We start from the raw sequence: 19,156 nt of genomic DNA, 5'->3' as shown, positions 1-19,156 counted from the left end.
CCACTCATCCATCCATCCATCCACTCACCCATCCACCCACTCATCCATTCACCCACTCATCCATCCATCCATCCATCCATCCATCCATCCACCCATTCATCCACCCATCTATTCATCCATCCACTCACCCATCCACCCACTCATCCATCCATCCTCCCATCCATCCACCCATCCATCTACCCACCCACTCATCTACCCACTCATCCATCCATCCACTCACCCATCCACCCACTCATCCATCCATCCTCCCATCCTCCCATCCATCCATCCATCCATCCATCCATCCACCCACCCATCATGTTCACCCACTCCCTTACCTATCCATTCACTGCCACATATTCATCTACCTACATCTACCATCCACCATCCACTCATCAATCCATATACGAAACCATCCAACATTCAATGATTACGTATTACATGCCAAAAGTTTCCCTAGGATGATACCATAGGGTATTTGAGACATATCATGATTAAAACATAAACGTGTCCTTGTGGAGCTTCTACACAAACACACAAAACACAAGAATAAATTATATACATGGTTAAAAAGAAGTCAGTCTGGGCAGGGTGTGTGCTGTGTGTGTGTGTGTGTGTGTGTGGTATGTGTGTGTGTGTGACAGAGAGAGAGAGAGAGAGGGGGGGGGGTTTGCAAGGTTTGCAGCAGGCACAGAGGTCAAGGGAGGGAACTGGGTGTCCTGCTCTCTCTCTCTCCACTTTATTCCCTGAGACAGTCTCTGCTGAACTCGGCACTAGGGTGACAGCCAGAAGGCCCCAGAGACCCTCCTGTCCCTGCCCCCTCAGCACAGGGATACAACAGAGAGGGACTTGTATGACTTGGGATATTCAGGGTAGGCTTTGACGATAAGTGATATTTGAAGCAAGAGGTAAAGGACATTTTAAGCCGTTGGTCAAGAGGATTCCTGGGGAAGAGTACTCCGGGCAGAGGAGAGAACACACAGAGGTCCTGAGGCAGGCGGTGAGCAGATGCATCTGGGACACTGAGGACATGGGAGGGCTGAGTAGACAACAGCAGGGATCGAGGCCGGAGAGATGATGAGAACCAGAATGGGGCAGGCCTGTGTGCTATCATCCAGATTTTCCTCAGCGAAGCAGGAGTCAGTGCAGTGTCAGGGCAGTGGAGGGCCTAGATCGTTCCCAAGTGAGCACAAACCCAACACCAGTGGTTTCCTTTTTGCAACTTTCTTTTGAATTCAGTCAGTGTGCTTTCTTCCCTGTGGGGCCTCCCCCCTCCTCCATTCTCCGTCTCTCTCTCTCTCTCTCTCTCTCTCTCTCTCTCTCTCACACACACACACACACACACACACACACACACACACACACACCATGTGTGTCCCCAGTCTGGGACAGAGCTGGCTTGGAGGACAGGAAGAGGGAATAGGGAACATGCCCCTCTGTCTCCCAGCCCCTGGTGATCATACCCTGAGTCCACTTCCATTTTCTGAAGTCACGTGAGATCCAAAACAAAATATTACACCCCCAGGAAGGAAACAGAGTTAAAAAACAGGAACCAGTGTATTCAGGAAGAGGGGATAGCGTGGCTGAGGTGTGGGCATCAGTGGAGGGAGGGAGCTGCCCTTGGTGGTGGTCGGGAGAAAGAGGAAGGACTTGCACTGCTTCCCCAGGGGGAGTTCTGCCCTAGTGGGATGACGTTGGCCACTTTCACCCTGTTGGAAATCCAGAGAGATGAAAGAGAGTAAAGGTTTCCTACTGTGTCCATGTTAGGAGAGAGAATGAGAGCAGAGAGAATGAGAATGAGAATTTCAGCAGAGGAAAGATACCATCGACTTGGGAATTTATACACAAGAACAGCCAGCCCCGCTGATATATAATGCCATAGCAGAAACATGGGGGAATCTGGCATTGTCTAGTGTTTCATAGTCATCAAAAAACATTGAACACTCCCCACCCCCGTCAGACTCAGGAGCACTTGTCTGTCTTCTAAACTGGCCTCTGCCCCTTCCTACCTTGTGGCATAGTTAGCCTGTGCTTTGTGCATTAGATGAGGGACACATGCATTCAAAGGGCTGGGATGGGTGGGAGACCTGGGAAGTGGGCACGGATTGTTTCACCTGTGCCCTACACACTCTAAGGACTCCATAGGTACCAATTGCAGGATGTAGCTTTGGAAATATGATGGGACCGAAGAGGCTGGAATCTATGACCCCAATCTGATACCAAACAGCACAGATGGAGAACAGAAAAAGCTCTGTCTTGGTGAGCATCTCTTTGCTACTGAGGAGGAAGTCAGACATGCTGAGGGAGGGACGGATGGGAGCAGAGGCAGTGACACTGACTTCTCTCTGGACTTAAGAGGCAGAAGCAGGCTAGAGTGGAGCTCAGTGATGGGGCACATGCCGGCACACACAAAGACTTGGGTTCCGTCCTCAGCACCGAAGAAAGTGAACAAAAGAACACTGTAGCGGTACCCTAAGACACCAGGACCGGCAGTAAAGGTGCTGACGACCTGAGTTCAATCCCTGGAACACACATGGAAGGAGAGAATCAACTCCCACAAGTTGTGCTCTGACCTCCCTCACAAAGAAATAAATGTAATTAAAAAAATAAGACACCCCTTCTCTTTCCTCGTGAACTGGCTTCTATTTCTCCATGTCTCTGTCTCCTGCCAGATTTTCAATCCCCTCCTTCCAGCTTTCCTGTCTCCTCCCTTTTCTCTCTTGGTCCACCTGGGCATCTTTGGTTTTCTTTTTCTCTATCCCTTTGCCAGTCAGTTCTCTCTGTCTCTGTGTCTCTGTCTCTGTGTGTGTGTGTGTGTCTGTCTGTCTGTCTCTCTTTTTCTGTCTCTGTCTCTCTGTCTCTCTGTCTCTCTCTCTCTCTCTTTCTCACACACACACAAACACACTGCCCTCGAATCCCCAGCTCTTTTGCCCCTTATTTCCATAACCTCCCTTTCCCTACGTTTTTAAACAGGGTCTCCTGTGGCACAGGCTGCTCTCACTGTACAGCCAAGGATGAGCTTCTAATTCTCCTGATTCTATCTTCCAAGTGCTGAAATTACAAATGTGCACTATTACTTCCGCTTTAAGCAATGCTGGGATCAAACTTAGTACTTGGTGCTTGCTAGGCCAGCTCTCTACCAACTCAATTACATCCCCAGACACAGTTTCTCTGTTTTTGACCTGAAGTGACTAATTACACCTCTTTCTGTCTTCCTGCCTGAAGCAAGAGTCCTTCTGTCTACCATGCACCTTGCAGTCCAGTGTTGATGGCTCTTAGGCATGGACCAAGCAGGTAGTCAGCAGTATCCCCTGAGGATGCTCTGCTCAATGTGGGAAGCATGCTACATGCCCCCAGCACTCAGTCACCCAGGGTTTCCAGGAGCTCTCCCTGCATCCTGTCCACGGATTTCCCTTTCAGAGAAGAAAGGACACCTTAGGGCTGTCCACACATCACTGCTCTTGACTCCAAGGGATGCCGGCTTACCTCCATGGTCCCTGTAGCTGGTGGCCCTCTCTACCACTGGGTCCTGCAGCCTGCTGCGGACCCAGCTCGAGCAAGCCAAGCCTAAGCCCCCTTTCTCCAGCAGGGTCAGGGAAATCTTCCGGGCCAGAGCTTCGCCGTCAGGCTCATGGAGCAGGGCACGGTGGTATTCCTTGGAGAGCAGCTCTTCCTCCAGCAGGCCGTCCAGGAGGGCCTGAACCTGCCTGGGCTGCTGACTGGAGAGCAGCATCCGCACCTCAGCCAGAATGGCCTGGAAGTGGTTCATGGCAGTGCCCGGGGCAGGCCAGCTGCCTGGAGTCTTCTCTCACCCAGCCTTGCAGCATCCAAAACGTGAAGTGAGAGCCAGGATGAGGGAACCTCTGCTGTCAGTGTGGCCTATTCCTTCTTAGGAATATTTCCTCATTCGTGTGCAGACCAGGGTGCCTGGCGAACGGAAATAAGTTCAGGGTGATTCGGATAGAGATAAGGGAATTTCTGCTTTTCTTTCTGCTTTTAAAATTTATGTTTTTATCTTTTTTTATTTTTTTATTTTTATTTTTTTTTTTTTGGTTTTTCGAGACAGGGTTACCCTGGAGTTTCTAGAGCCTGTCCAGGAACTAGCTCTTGTAGACCAGGCTGGCCTCGAACTCACAGAGATCCACTCACTCTTGTCACCCTAGTGCTGGGGTTAAAGTTGTGCACCACCTCTGCCCAGCCAAGTTATTTTTATCTTTTTAAAAGTTAGATAAGAAGCCCCTGAGGAGTAGGAAAACTATTGCTGATGGGCACCCCTCCGTAAGTGCCATGCAGGCAGAAGTTTATCAGCAAACCAACATAAGGCTTCCTGACAGACACTGTTGAGAGTGAGTGGAGACAGCACACTGCAAAACCGCACTGAGCTCAGAAAGCCCTTCTGTGCGTGAGCACAGGGGCGCCTTAGCTTCAGCTTGGCAAGTCCTTTCCGTCGATTTAGCTCACAAGCTGTAAAAGGCCTCACCTTGTCACAATCATTGCCCTCCTCTCTTCCTGATTCTCCCTCTCTTTTGAAACTTTGAGTGGTCCTTCTCCTCTCCTAGTTCCCCATGCAACACCCAACCAGTTTAGCCTCCCAGAAGCTCCTCAGCTCAATTCTGTTTACACACAGGCTCTAGTCAATGAGTTTTAGTACCAGGCCTAAGAATGACCCCAGAGGAGGCCCCTCCAGCGAGCTGGCTCCTTCTGTTTAGGGAGCTGGCTCCCAGCTCAGTGAAACCTCCTTGCCCTCTACTGTGGTCATTCCATTGAGATCCTGAGGAAAGCAACCCAGAAACCACTGCTGGAGTGACTGGAGTTTCTGAGACCCCAGTTCTTTGGGTTAACCTTACCTGAACCTGTAATGATCCCTGTTACACTCCTCCTCGGCTCTGGGTACCTACCACCCGGGTGCAGATGCTTGAGAACTCCCAGCCTGGGGATTCTGTGGGAGCCAAGCCAGGAGAGATGGAGAGGAACCTGCCTCTGTGATGTCCCTTAAGTGATGGATCTTGCTCATGGCTCATCATGGAATGAAGGCCCTGTGGCATTAAGGTTGGCTTCAGAACTAAGCTTCGAGGGCTCAAGTCCCAGGCCCTCCATATGCTAATATAATATTCTAGGTAAGTTAGCTAGGACACCTAAAATTAAAAGAAGAAGAAGAAGTAGCTGACTTGGCAGAGTGAGGGCTTTGCTTCTATAATACCTTGGTTTTAATCCCCAGCACCACAGAAGCTAGGTGTGGCGGTACAGCCCCATAAGAGAGGTAGAAGCGGGGTGGTCAGGCAACTTCAAGCCTAGCCCAAGTTACATGAGACTGCCTCAAAAAGACAGAAAAAAAGAAAAAGGGAAATTATTTTTCTCTGAAACTCGGAATAAATGGAACACAAACACAAAATTGAGGTTGAAGCCATCACGGTAGCACACATCTGAAATCCAGTAGTGGGGAGAAGGACACAGGACTATCAAGGCTAGCCTCAGCTACCTAGTAAGTTCACATCCAGCCTGGAATGAGACTCTGTCTTTTAAAAAAGTAGCTGGCAAGTAAAGTAAACACAGAGCATAGTAACATGAATGTCTCCAAGTTTTGTGGATAAACTTCTCAGACATCTAGCATGTATATTGCACAACAGTATCCAATACCCTCAGTCAAAATGTTTCCAGAGAGATTTAACTTAGGAGGGAAGGGCTGCCTTGAATGTGGACAACACCACCCCATGGGCCAGGGCCTGTGTTCAATAAACAAACAAGAAAAAGGAGCTGAACACCAGCCCCCCCTCTCTTTTTCTCTCTCTCTCTCTCTCTCTCTCTCTCTCTCTCTCTCACACACACACACACACACACACACACACACACACACACACACACACGATGCACCTCATCCTTCCCTGAAGGATCGCTTTTGTCTGGTATTTTACGGCTTCATCATAAAGGCAACCAATACAGACACAAAGCAGCCAAGCAGCTGAAAGGTTCAGACAGGGAAAGGTATGACAACTGCAAACTGAAATAGTACAATCCACATGGGCAAACCTTTTGAGGGAAGGGCCTGGGAAAGGGAGCTCCTGAGCCTGGAGAGTATGCTCAGCCTCACTTCATTAGCTGAGACTTCAGAGCTGGTCCTTGGCTGATTATAACTTCACATATGTCTAAAGCCATAGCCAACAGTCACATGAAATTGCTGACATTTATCTTGATTTATGTATAAATAAAGTGTTTCCAGGGGTTGGAGGGATGACTCAACAGTTAAGAGCATGTTCTGCTCTTACAGAAGACCCGAGTTCAGTTTTCAGCCCCTACACTGGGGAGGCAGCTCACACTGTTGTCTGTAACTCCAGGTCCTGGGGATCTGACACCTTCTGACCTCTACAGACACCTGCACTCACCTGCACTCAGCTGCACATACCCACAGATACACATAAATAAAATTTAAAAAATAAATATTTGTTTAAAATTGTCATTCCATTTTGTGAGACCCAAATGGTTGTGGTGGTGATGATGATGATGATGATGATGATGATGATGATGATGGTGATGATGGTGGTGATGATGATGGTGATGGTGATGATGATAGTGGTGGTGATGATTATGGTGGTGGTGATGATGATGATGATGATGATGATGGTGATGATGGTGGTGATGATGATGGTGATGGTGATGATGATAGTGGTGGTGATGATTATGGTGGTGGTGATGGTGATGATGATAGTGGTGATGGTGATGAAGATGGTGACTTGAACTTGCTCTCTTTTTTGTTGGTTACTAGCAGGGTGGTACAAGAACTCTGCTTGAAGAAGCACTGCTGTAGTGCCTGTACTCATAATTATGTCATAAAATGAGACCTGGGTCTTGGCCCATAGAATCTTAGGAGACTCAGAGAGGGGAAACAAGTGGTACAGAGGGGTCCTCTAGAGGAGGCCAGCTGTGGGTTTGTAAAGGAGAAAAGGGCCTGGAACTTAGCATTCACCAGAGTGGCTGCTTCCTTCTGAGAGGTCAGGAGACATGCTCTCAAGGTCTACAGGCGCGGTTGGGTAGGTCCCTGTGGCTCCTGCATGTCTGCCCACAGGCCAGGGCAATACCTTACAACATCTCAGCCTGAGTCACCTTGGCCGCTGCTTGGGGATACATGTTGCTTCCTCTGCTTCTTGGATTCCCCCCACCCAAGGCACATGGAGTGCGCTCCTCGCTTAGACTGAAGAGGCACAGGGCAAGTGGGCGGAACAGAACAGACTGGCAGTCCCAGAAAGACAGCATGGTCCATGAGAGTTAGGAGACAGAATGCCAAAGGGGTGTCAGAGTCAAGCTCACCACCACTGCTCCTCTCTGTCATCTGTGCCACCATTCCTACCACTTCTGTCATTGCTGTTAGCCCTTTTGTGGTCTTGCCAATTGTACTTCCTCCATAACTATCTCTTCTTCTTCTTGATGACCATGGGCTCCCTAACTCCATACTCCACCACGGTCAACACTGATCCCACCACAAGCCCTCCAGTGGCCTCTGGGCCCAGGTTCCTCTTTGGAATAATCTCTACCATAGCCAGAGATCTTGTAGTCCTGCTTTCACTGTGATGTAAGGGATGTGAAGAAGATTCAAGGTCATAACGTGCCTATGTGTTTTCTCTAAACCTCCTAACATGCAAGTATGGGTAACCACTTACTACTACTTTCATGTATGATTCAGGTCTGGAGACACAGAGAGGCCAACTAGCTTTCTCTACAAAAAAACAGGACAGAGGGAGGCAACGTGGGCATTGCAGGAACCTGAAGTTCAGAGATGTCAAGCATCTTGTGAAAGCCCACACAGCCTACAAGTGCTAGGATTCTCGCAGAGAATGACTATAAAGGCCTGCTAGGACTTCAAGGACTTGATATTGTGAAATGTCAAGGTTGTGTGGGTTGGGGAGATGGTGCAGTTGGCCAATGTTTGCTTCTCAAGCAATGAGGACCTGAGCTGGACTCTCAGAACCCGTGATATAACAGCAACAACAAAAATTTCAGTATAGTGGCCCACACTAATCACAGCACTGCAGAGGGAGAGACAGAGACAAGTATCACAGCCAAATATGTGAGCTCCAGGTAAAAATTCAGATACCTGAAGGCATCTGAAGACTGGTCCCTGAAGCTGATTTCTGGACTTCGTCCCTGTGCATAGGTACTCACACATACAAGAGCAAGTACACCCGTTTTCAAACAACCAAGGCCTCTGAGATGCGACTCACTGGTCCCCCGGAGAGAACATGCCATGGGTAGCAGCTTCCAGCCTCCTGCAGAAGCGCATGGTCTCTTCCTCGGCTTGTAAGTAGACACCAGGTGCTTTCCAGGCAGTTCTGGGCAAGAAGAAGTGCAGTGACACCAGTCAGGATGAGTCTAAACAGTGTGGCATCCTCTGTGACCAACCCCACTGAAAGCTTTTCCTGTAACCCCTTCCTTTCCTCTTTCCCTATGTCAGACCTACCCACTCTTTTGGAATGTCCCCAACCCCACTGTCCTTCAGAGGCTGTATGCCTGGAGCCCTCTGGCACCCCAATTCTGTCTTGCTGTTTGTTTCCTGGAGGCAAATGACCCAAAGGTGTAAATTTACACCACAGCCAGGGGACTGTTTTCCCTAGGCCCCAGTGTCGACTTCTGCCAGACTCTCCTCAGCTCAGCAAAGTGATCTTGCAATACATTGGTACCCTGTTGCAACTATAAATGACTGTAAATGGGCTACAGAGGTCAATGCCTCACACCAGAAAGCAGCCAGGATGGAAAGGGCAAGATGGATTTTGTTTCTAGCACCTGTGAAGTGTGTGTGTGTGCATGTTTGTGTGGTGTGTGGTTTGCGTGTATGTGGTATGTGCATGTTGTGGTGTGTGTGTGTGTGTGTGTGTGCATGTGTGGTGTGTGTGTGTGTGGTATGTGCATGTGTGCATGTTCATGGTGTATGTGTGGTGTATCTTTGTGTGCATGTGTATTGTGTAGTGTGTGGTGTGTGTACGTGTGCGTGTGCATGGAGTATGTGTGGTGTGTACATGTGTGTGGTATGTGTGCACGTGTGTACATGTGTGTGCATGCTTGTGTGTATGTGTGCATGTGTGTGTGTGGTGTTTGCGCGCGCGCGCACGCGCGCGCGCGTGTGTGTGTGTGTGTGTGTGTGTGTGTGTGTGTGTGTGTGTGTGTAGGCCAGAAGTTAGCTTTGAAAGTCTTCTTCAGTCCACTTTGGTTTTCTAAAACAAGAGTTCTCACTTTTTGCCCAGGCATCTGTCTGCCCTCACTTCCCCAGCACTGGATGACAAACCTGTGTCATCATACAGAGCTTCTGTGCTGGTTCTGGAGATCAAACTCAGGTGCTCATGCTCGCAAGGTCAGTACTTGACCATAAGACTGAGCCAACTCCCAGGGCCCCTCTCACAGTTTAAAGTACTGAAGACAGAACTGGGAGCCTTAACCTGTTAGGCAAGTGCTCCGCCGCTGTGCTCTGCTGCTGTGCACCACCAGTGTGATCCACCACTGTGCTCTGTCTCTGTGCTCTGCTGCTGTGCTCCACTGCTGTGCTCTATCACTGAGCTCCGTCCCTGTGCTCCATCACTATGCTCCACCGCTGTGCTCCACCATCCCATCCCGCATCTCTTTTTACTTTTGGTTTTGAGACAGACTTTCACTCAGTTGTCCAGGCTGGTCTTCAACTCATTCTTCAAAAAAGGAAGGCCTTGAACTTTCCACCTTCCTGCCTTCCTAAGGCCTCGGTTAACAGTCCCATGCCACTGAACTCTGTTGATGCATATGGATTTAATCCCCGATTTATCATGAACAAGTTTTATTGTGCCTTGAACACCTCTGGACCTCAGGACCCAAGAAATAGTGTTGCTCATGTAATAACCAGGAAGTAGGAAGATGGGCCTGGTGGTAGGAGTGCTAGCTGGACACACACGAGGGTCTGCGCACAAGTCCCCGGAACCTATGTAAAAAGCTGGATGAGGTAGCATATACCTACAGCCAGTGTTGTTGGAGGGGAGAGGAGGCCACTGGGGCTTGCTGGCCACCAGCCTAGCTCCAGGTTCAGTGAGAGACCCTGACTCAAATGAATAAGGTAGAGAGGGATAGAGCAGGGTACCAGTGTTCCCCATGGCCTCCATGAGTGTGCCCACCTGTACATACCTGCATACACCACACATGCATACACACCCTCTGTCTCTGTCTCTGTCTGTCTGTCTGTCTGTCTGTCTCTCTCTCTCTCTATCTCTGTCTCTATCTCTATCTCTCTATCTCTCTCTCTCTCACACACACACACACACACACACACACACACACACACAAATACAAGCAAGCACAGCACAGAATAGGCCAAGACAGCACAGAGTAGGCATCGGAATATTTATTATTTTGTTCAGTGTCCAATTAAAGTGTGAGGCTTTGGGTGCACTTGGGTTGGGGAGATGGGGTGGGGGAGGGTGGAGTATGTGTAAACAGAAGTCCCCGCCCACGTGGAGCCTACCCTGTTAGCTAAAGCTGCAATCCTTGAAGATTTCCTATCAACTGGAGGCAAACCAAACAAGCTAAGAGTCCTTCGAGACCGGGGAATATAGGTGACCAGAGCCATGCACAAGTGGTCCCTAGACAACAGCAGCTCCGTTACAGGTGAACCAGGGACTCAGTGAGAGTGCTTGTCCCCAGCTCCAGTACTCTCTGCCCAGGAATGCTAATGGGACCTAGGTTAAACAATCAAAGCAGCTAGTGTGGACTAGGGAAGAGAGGGAAGCTCAGTTCTCCAGCTGAGGCACTTTTCCCTTTTCCTATGAAGCTCTTTCATTTCATGATCTAGAGAGGTAAACGCAGTGTTTACATTTACATTTCATGTAATCTCACACCTCACCACACCACACTACATACACCACACCACACACACCATACCACACCACATCACACCTTACTATACCACACCACACCACACACACCATACCACACCACACCACACACACCACACCATACTACACCACTCCTCACCATACTATACCACACCACACCATACTACATCACATCACACCACACCACATCACACCATACTACACCACACCACACCACACACACCTCACCACACCACACCACACCATACCATACCATACTACACCACACTACATACACCACACTATACCACACACACACCACACCACACCATACTACACCACACCTCACCACACTACATACACCACACCACGCCACACCTCACCTCACCGCACCGCACCTCACACCACACCTCACACCATACAACACCACACACACCATACCACATTGTATTATATTACACCATATCATATCATACCAAAGTTTCAGGAGTGTGTTGTCTCACCTACCTGTCTAGACCTTTCATATTTTCTATGAGTTAGTGAACCAGGCTGGGAATGTGACTTGGTTGGTAGAGCACTTGGTAGCATTTGTGAAGCCTTGGGTTGAATCCCCAGGATTCTATAACCCAGGAATGGTGGCACATGCCTGTAGCCACGGCACCTGGGAGCTCACGGTCATCTTCAGCTCGTCTCCCTGCTAACTTCATTGGCAGTGCCTTTCTTCTCCATTTTCTCTCTGTTCGTCTCTTTGTCTTTCTTTCTTCTTATTTGTTCACTGTTTTTGAGGCAGAGTGACCAGGCTGACCTTAGACTGACTGCCCTTCTGCGTCTGTCTCTGGGTTTCCGAGACCGTACAAGCTGGCACCCTCAAGACGTCAGAGAGCAGTTAACATCACCCTGTCAGCCCTTGGATACTTATTTCCGACTTGTCACATCTTTAAATGACGTGCATGAGGTTTTCTTTGTCTACATAGTGCTGTGAATTCCAGCCACAAATCAGAATGACCATCTGCACGTGGTGGTAGATTCTCAGGCAACATGGCTTCCTTCTCCCACTCCAATAGAAATGATACTCTTTGCTGGTGAGAAATCGCTCCATACACTTAGGGGCTGGAAAGGGAAAACTCTTTACTGAAAAGTGGGGGGGGGGGCACAGCTGGTGAGGCTGGTGTCCAAGGAAGAACCAGCCTTACATGGAGATCTCCCTAGCTTACCTAAACGCTAGGTTTTCACTTTCCGTACATGATGTCATCCTTAAATCTCTTTAGGTCTGGCCCCAGGTTACATTTTGAACAATTTAGACAGAGGCAGGAAACTGCAAATTTGGCCACTTGGGCAGATGGGATATTTACACAGCAAAGATATTAGATATTTCCAGAATTATTTTACCAACACCAGCGTTGTTCTTCTCAAACAGTTATTACCCAGGTTCATCTTGCCCACCTGGCAGAATTGTACATTTCCTGATAAGAGTGCGAGGAGACTTCAAGGCAAACCAGGACTTAAGGGTGGCTGTGGGCTTGTGCTTCTTTCTCCCTTGAGCTGGTGGTTGGAGACATGTTCTTTGGGGATGGGCCTAATGTCTGGCCAGCTTTGGTGAACCTAACATTGTGAATGTTGTTTATCTCTAATAGGTTAGCATGGTACTTATCTTTGGGTATTTTGGAAGCAGTATTCCCTTAGCTAAATTCTACTTGGTATGATTTAGTGTCTTCTAAGAAAATCTATCAGCAACCCCTTTCTAACATCCACTCCATTACTCTGAGCTTCTTCTACATCACAATGACTAACCCTAAGCCTAAGATAAGCAGACTTCACGCATCCCAAGGACAAGGTGTACTCCTTTGGGTCCGGATCTGTCTGGGAATCGACCACTGTTCTGTGCTACACTGCATACATTACACGCTTACAGTGGGGGATTTTCCGCATGTGTATCGCACACTGGCCTTGAATTCACTGTGTAGATGAAGATGGCCAGACTTCCAGATCTTCCTGTCTCCACCTCCTAAACGTCCGGATTTAGTATGGCTTTGTTCAGAGGTGGTGGTACAACCAAGCATTCCACCTGAGCCACTTCTCCATCCCCACAGCAGATATTCCAGTCTTTAGCTCCTGAGGAAATGGGGGGTTCCCTTTCATGGGTTCTTAGCCTTGTTAATAAAATAAGCTAGAAACATACTTGAAAGGAAGCCTGAGGAGGATTCCATCCGTGTACCTCAACAGTGGCCCAGAATAGAGAGAAGGAGGAAGGGAAGGGAGAGAGTTCTGCCTTTGTAATGGAGGCTGGCTACTGAAGGCAGAAGGATGGGGACTGAGGAGAGCTTCCAGAAGAGTGAGAAGGCCCGGAGCCTCAAGGACATCATGCCCAGGCTGTGGAGGTTTTAGTGAAAATGACCACACAGACCCATAAGTTTAAATGCTTCATTTCCAGTTGGCGGATGGTTTGGGAAGGGTTAGGAGGTGTGGCCTTGCTGGAGGTGATGTGTCACAGGGTCAGGTTTTGAGGTTTCAAAGACTTATGCCACTTCCAGTATGTTCTCTGCTTCCTGCTTGCAGCTGGATACGTGAGCTCTCCAGCTGCTCCTGCTGCCATGCCTTTGCTCTGCCGTCTCCAAGCATTGAAACCCTTTTTTTCTAGAAATTTCCTGGGCATGATGTCTTGTCACAGCATTGGGAAAGTATCCAAACAAAACAAGCAGGAAAGGAGAAGTCAGGATTCCAAAGGGCTGTGTGATGCTAGCTGTACAGGTGACTGCCCCAGGAGGGACATCCAGGAAGGAAAAGGATGCTATCTCATTGAGGGGATTGTCCCTTTTTCTTTCTCCAGTCTTGGAGTATTTGGGTTTCCTGAGGCAAGTGGACACCTAACTAGGTGTCAGACAGGCCCAGCTGAATTAATTCTTCAAAGAGTAGGCAACCATGGGTAGCTCAGATCAGGTCTCCATCTAGAACTTAGATTCTGATCTTTTGATAAGAACTAGCTTGCTTTACCAGGCCTCATCAAGGCCACCCAGATAGCCTCCACCCTTCCGTAGGGTAACTAAGTTCTACATAGAGGTAAAGCAGAAGATGCCAAGGAAACAGGACATGGGCTTCAAATCCTCATAGTCTCCAAGGCTACGGTGACATCTGCTTTAACCAGTGAGGAACTCAGAACACACAGTGAGGGAGCCTGTTTGTTTTTTGAGACAGGGTGTCACTATGCAGGCTGGCCTCGAGCTCACCCTCCTCCTGCTTCAACCTCTCCCAGATGCATGTGTGCACTTGGCCAAGATGGAGCAATCCTTGCAGCTCTTTGCAGCAAACACAAACTGCTTTGGACTTTGGAAAGTCCTCCTTCCCTCCCTCCCTTGCCTCCTCTCTAGTTCCTCACGTATTTAGGAATTTTGAGTCTGATATTTCAAAGAGCAGTCACTGGCATTCAACTCACAAGTGAATCTAGAGTCCATCTGATTTCAGTCCTACCCACAACAATGATGACCCTTGTGCCATCAAGGCTTCTGGAAATATGTCCCTGTTGGCATTCTCACTTTGCTACCCTCTTAGCAACAACACAGCATGGCATAGGCATTTCCAGTCATTTCCCAGAGAAAACTAAAACTCCTAATGACAAATCCATTGCTCGTGGATCCCCCAGCAGGCAGTGGCAAAAGCCACCATCAGAGTGCTTGTGCTAAATGGGTTTGGTACTTGTAATTACAATCCAGCACTGGGGAGCAGAGGCAGGAGAATCAGGAATTCAAGGTCATCCTAGTGAGTCTGAAGTTATTCTGGGCTACACGAGAAACCCTGTTTCAAAATAAAACAAGCCTTGTGCTAACCCAGCATTTCACCCTTGAAAACCCAGGGCCTTCTCCCTCCCCTCCCACTACAGGAGGTCCTAGGACAGGGAAGTCTCCAGCTTCCTCTGCAGCAACACCAGATCTACCTCAGCTCTTACATGTCCGAAGGAGAAGACTTCAAAAGGAACACCATAAAATAAGCAGTAAAGAGCTCAATCAGGGCATGCAATGACGGAAGAAATATATTCTTCAGAAGAGTGGGCAGAGCCAAGCAACGACACCATCTTGGAGAGCAAGTGGCTTAAATCCCCCCCTTTGTCCCCTCTCTGTGCCTCTCCCAGAGTGAGCACTTCTAGAAAAGAGGTGTGACTTTTTCCATAGAAACCCATTTTACCCAGAATTCAGTCTGTTGTGTGTAGATATATAAACTGCAAGAATATGTATGGGTTCCCCATCAAAATCCCAGCAAAATTCTTCAAAGACTTCAAATGAATGGTATTTAATTTCATTTGGAAAAGCAAAAAAAAAACAGGATAGCCAAAAAAATCCTGTACAATAAAAGAACTTCTGGAAGCATAACAACCCCTAACTTCAAACTCTACTACAGAGCTACAGTACTGAAAACAGCCTGGTATTGGCATAAGAACAGACAGGAGGACCAATGGAACCAAATTGCAGACCCAGATATCAACCCACACATCTTCGAACACCTAATTTTTGATAAAGAAGCAAAAAAATATCAAATGGAAAAAAGAAAGCATATTTAACAAGTGGTGCTGGCATAACTGGATATCAACATGTAGAAGAATGAAAATAGATCCATATCTATCACCATGCACAAAACTCAACTCCAAATGGATCAAAGACCTCAACATAAAGCCAGCCACACTGAACCTCATAGAAGAGAAAGTGGGAAGTACACTTGAACGCATTGGCACAGGGAACCACTTCCTAAATATAACCCTAGCAGCACAGACACTGAGAGAAACAATTAATAAATGGGACCTCCTGAAACTGAAAAGATTCTGTAAAGCAAAGGACATGGTCAACAAGACAAAATGACAGCCTACAGAATGGGAAAAGATCTTCACCAACCCCACATCAGACAGAGGTCTGATCTCCAAAATATACAAAGAACTCAAGAAATTGGATACCAAAAAATCACATAATCCGATAAAAAAAAATGGAGTACAGACCTAAACAGAGAACTCTCAGCAGGAATCTAAAATGGCTGAAAGACACTTAAGGAAATGTTCAACATCCTTAGTCATCAGAGAAATGCAAATCAAAACAACTCTGAGATTCCATCTTACACTTGTAAGAATGGCCAAAATCAAAAACATTGATGACAACTTATGCTGGAGAGGTTGTGGGTAAATGGGAACACTTCTTCATTGCTGGTGGGAGTGCAAGCTGGTACAACCCCTTTGGATGTCAGAGTGGCGATTTCTCAGAAAATTAGGAAACAACCTTCCTCAAGATCCAGTAATACCACTTTTGGGTATATATCTAAAGGATGCTCAATTGCGCCACAAGGACATATGCTCAACTATGTTTATGGCAGCTTTGTTTGTCATAGCCAGAACCTAGAAGCAACCTAAATGCCCCTCGATGGAAGAATGGGTAAGAAAAATGTGGTACATTTACACAATGGAGTACTACACAGCAGAAAAAAATAACGACAGCTTGAATTTTGCAGGAAAATGGATGGAGCTAGAAAACATTATTTTGAGTGAGGTAACCCAGACACAGAAAGACAATTATCACATGTACTCACTCATAGGTGGTTTTTAAACATAAAGCAAAGAAAGCCAGCCTACAAACTACAATCTCAGAGAACCTAGACAACAATGCAGGCACTAAGAGAGACTTACATAGATCTAATCTATATGGGAAGTAGAAAAAGACAGGATCTCCTGAGTAAATTAGGAGCATGGGGACCTTGGAGGAGGATTGAAGAGGGAAGGGAGAGGCCAGGAGGGGAGCAGAGAAAAATGTAGAGCTCAATAAATATCAATTTAAAAAAAGAATATGTATAGGTTAAAATTTAAGTGTCCCCAAAGTTGAAAAGTTTACTGAGGGAAAGGGTAAATGGCACTTTGTGTATGCTCTCCTAGAGAGCAAGTCCTGCAGCTTCTAGAATCTGACTTAGCTAGTGTGTACCACTGTCCTGCTCGTCCCTTACATCCTTCTCTGCCGCTGAACTGACCCATCTAGAGTTAAGCCCCCTCTGTCAATATACTTCATTTCAAAGCCTTGAGCTGGCCCACCTACTGGGGAGCCTGCTGGTCAGTCCGTCCACAGCTAAGCACCAAATATTAGTGGCCACTTCATCTGTGCTTATCTGATGTTGCCATGCCTGGAGAGGTCGAGGATGAACGTGTGTGCCGATCATCTCCAGAACCACAGAGGAAGACCAGTGGGCGAGGGTCAGCTGCTGCTCAGGCTGACTCAGCTCCCGACTGTCCCCATGTTAGGTACCATTGAGGTCAATTCTAAGTATCCAAAATATTTTGGAAAAAAGTTCTTCAAAAGTTTTTTTTCTGTTTTTCACAGAACTTCCTCCCAAGATGGAGAAACCACAGGAGTAAGTTCTCCTTTCCAAATAAACACATTCATCCACTTCTCTGAATCTGAGCAGAGCAGGAAATGTGTGGAGCCCAGCTAGGTGCTGGCTTCTTCACTGACAGCATCTTTTCAATCAACAAACAGCAAGAGAGCCTGCAAATTTGCTTTCTGGGGAGCAAGTAGGGTTGCACAGGAATCAAATTATTATGTGGCCGATTGATTAAGACGAGGTCTTGCTATGTGACTAGACTTGAACTTAGCAGCCAGGGTCCTGGGATTAGAGTCACCACACCCAACTAAATTGTGCAGATTTATTGAAGCATGTGGAAAGTTTGTTGGGCTGTAACTCCAATGGTGTTTCTAAACATGACAGAGGTTTAAGACACAGACCAGTGGGGATGGAAGAGGAGGCCATGCGAAGGCAGAAGCCAGCTGGGAGTCCTGTGTCAACATACTGAGTAACAGGAATGCAAACCTGCAGCTTTAACAGGCCAGGGAACATCTTCCCCTTCAGGATTTGTGGAGCATTGTGTCTGGCATCGTGTGTCTGGCAGACCACAGCGCGGAGGATATCACAGCTGGGTTAAATTCATGACACCATGTCCATGTCCTCAGTCTTTCAGTTCCTGCTGCCACGAAACAGGCTTTTTTTTTGAGACACTGTAGCACAGGCTGGCCTAGAACTCACTCTGCAGCCTAGGGTGGCTTCAAATTCTTAACAATATTGCCTGTCTTCCAAGTGCTGGATTACAGGGTTAAGCCATCATGTCTGGTTTATCTAACACTGGAAATTGAAGCCAGGGCTTTGTGCATACTAGGCAAGTGCTCTACTAGAATAGTGGATCAATCACAGTGACTTTGCATCCTGGGAGACACTGAACCTGGCTGGAGACACTGTCAGTTAATGCCACTGAGAGTGGGGAGGCCCCAGCAGGCGAGGCCAAGGATGCATCCTTAGCAGTATCCTTGGTGTAAAAGATCTTCCTTACAATGAGGTAGCATTTGATCCAGACACGGGAAAGCACAAAGGCTGGAAAACAGGCTTAAAAATCGACTGAAGTCTACACATACCCATGTAAGGGATCTTTTGGGAAGTGTGCAAAGGCCTGCTGCCCAGCCCGCACCTCGCCTGCATTAGTTACTTTTGTGTTCCTATAAGAGGAAGCTCGAGGGAAATGATGTATGGGAAGAAGCTGTATTTGGTTCTTCATTTCAGAGGGTCTCAATCCAGCCTGGTGGGGAAGTCCAGGCTTCGTCTGCAGCTGTGGGGCATGCCATAGTAGCTCATCCTACTATGGCCTTCAAGTCAACAAGCATGGAACCAAGACTCACCCCCTCATGCCCTATTTCTACCAACCAGACCCACATCCTCCTGAAACACTACTAGCTAAGAAATGAGTACTCAAAATATAAACCTGGGCAACATTTCAGATTCAGGCCAAAACACCTCATCAGACTGGGATAGAAGCTCAGGAGCTGGGTTAGTCCAGTGAGCAACCAAGATTGGCCTGGAGAACTGCGGGTATTTCTGTTCATGCACTGACCACCCCTTCACACCACCACTGACTCCAGTGCAGTGGGTCCTGGAAAGTGACAGAGATGCCACCTCTCCGAGAGGCTCATAGCTTGGTGTGATGCAGGCACAGGTCACTGTGAGAGCTGGGACTATCCTGGGTCTTCTGAGTCTCACTGGATGCCCTCTGAGAGCTGTTACTGAGACCAAAATTACTGTCATATTCATGGCGTGGATGCTTCTTTCACAAGGCTGGGTCACATGGAACCTGCTTTTACTGTGGGAGTATGCATAATCCAGACCTATCAGTCAGGGTTTCTAGAGAAACAGAATTAGTAGGAGGATTAATCGGAGTGGCTTATGGCCAGTGATCTGATTGTACGGGAGACAGCAGTGATTGTCTCCCGATGGGAAGTCCAAGAATCCATCAGTTGTTTGGTCCACAAGGCTGGATGGCTCAGTTGGCCATCAGTCGATGTCAGAATCCTGAAGAAGCA

The 19,156-nt window shown here is 47.7% G+C and overlaps 1 protein-coding gene across 5 annotated transcripts in view; it reads right to left on the bottom strand.

Moving 5' to 3' along the window:
- The window catches only part of Ciita (class II major histocompatibility complex transactivator), a 52,654-nt gene extending 48,875 nt beyond the window's left edge, over positions 1-3,779 (bottom strand). For all 5 annotated transcript variants that reach the window (XM_038324726.1, XM_038324729.1, XM_038324725.1 and 2 more), the window contains exon 1: positions 3,466-3,779. In XM_038324726.1, the coding sequence (XP_038180654.1) occupies positions 3,466-3,748 (283 nt within the window). In that variant the 5' untranslated portion in view covers positions 3,749-3,779. The remainder of the gene's footprint in view (positions 1-3,465) is intronic.
- Positions 3,780-19,156: the final 15,377 nt, after the last annotated feature.

The sequence above is a fragment of the Arvicola amphibius genome, chromosome 4 (genome assembly GCF_903992535.2).
Source record: "Arvicola amphibius chromosome 4, mArvAmp1.2, whole genome shotgun sequence".
NCBI lineage: Eukaryota > Metazoa > Chordata > Mammalia > Rodentia > Cricetidae > Arvicola > Arvicola amphibius.
The sequence above is the reverse complement of the archived record's forward strand: the minus strand, read 5'-3'. Positions and strand labels throughout refer to the sequence as shown.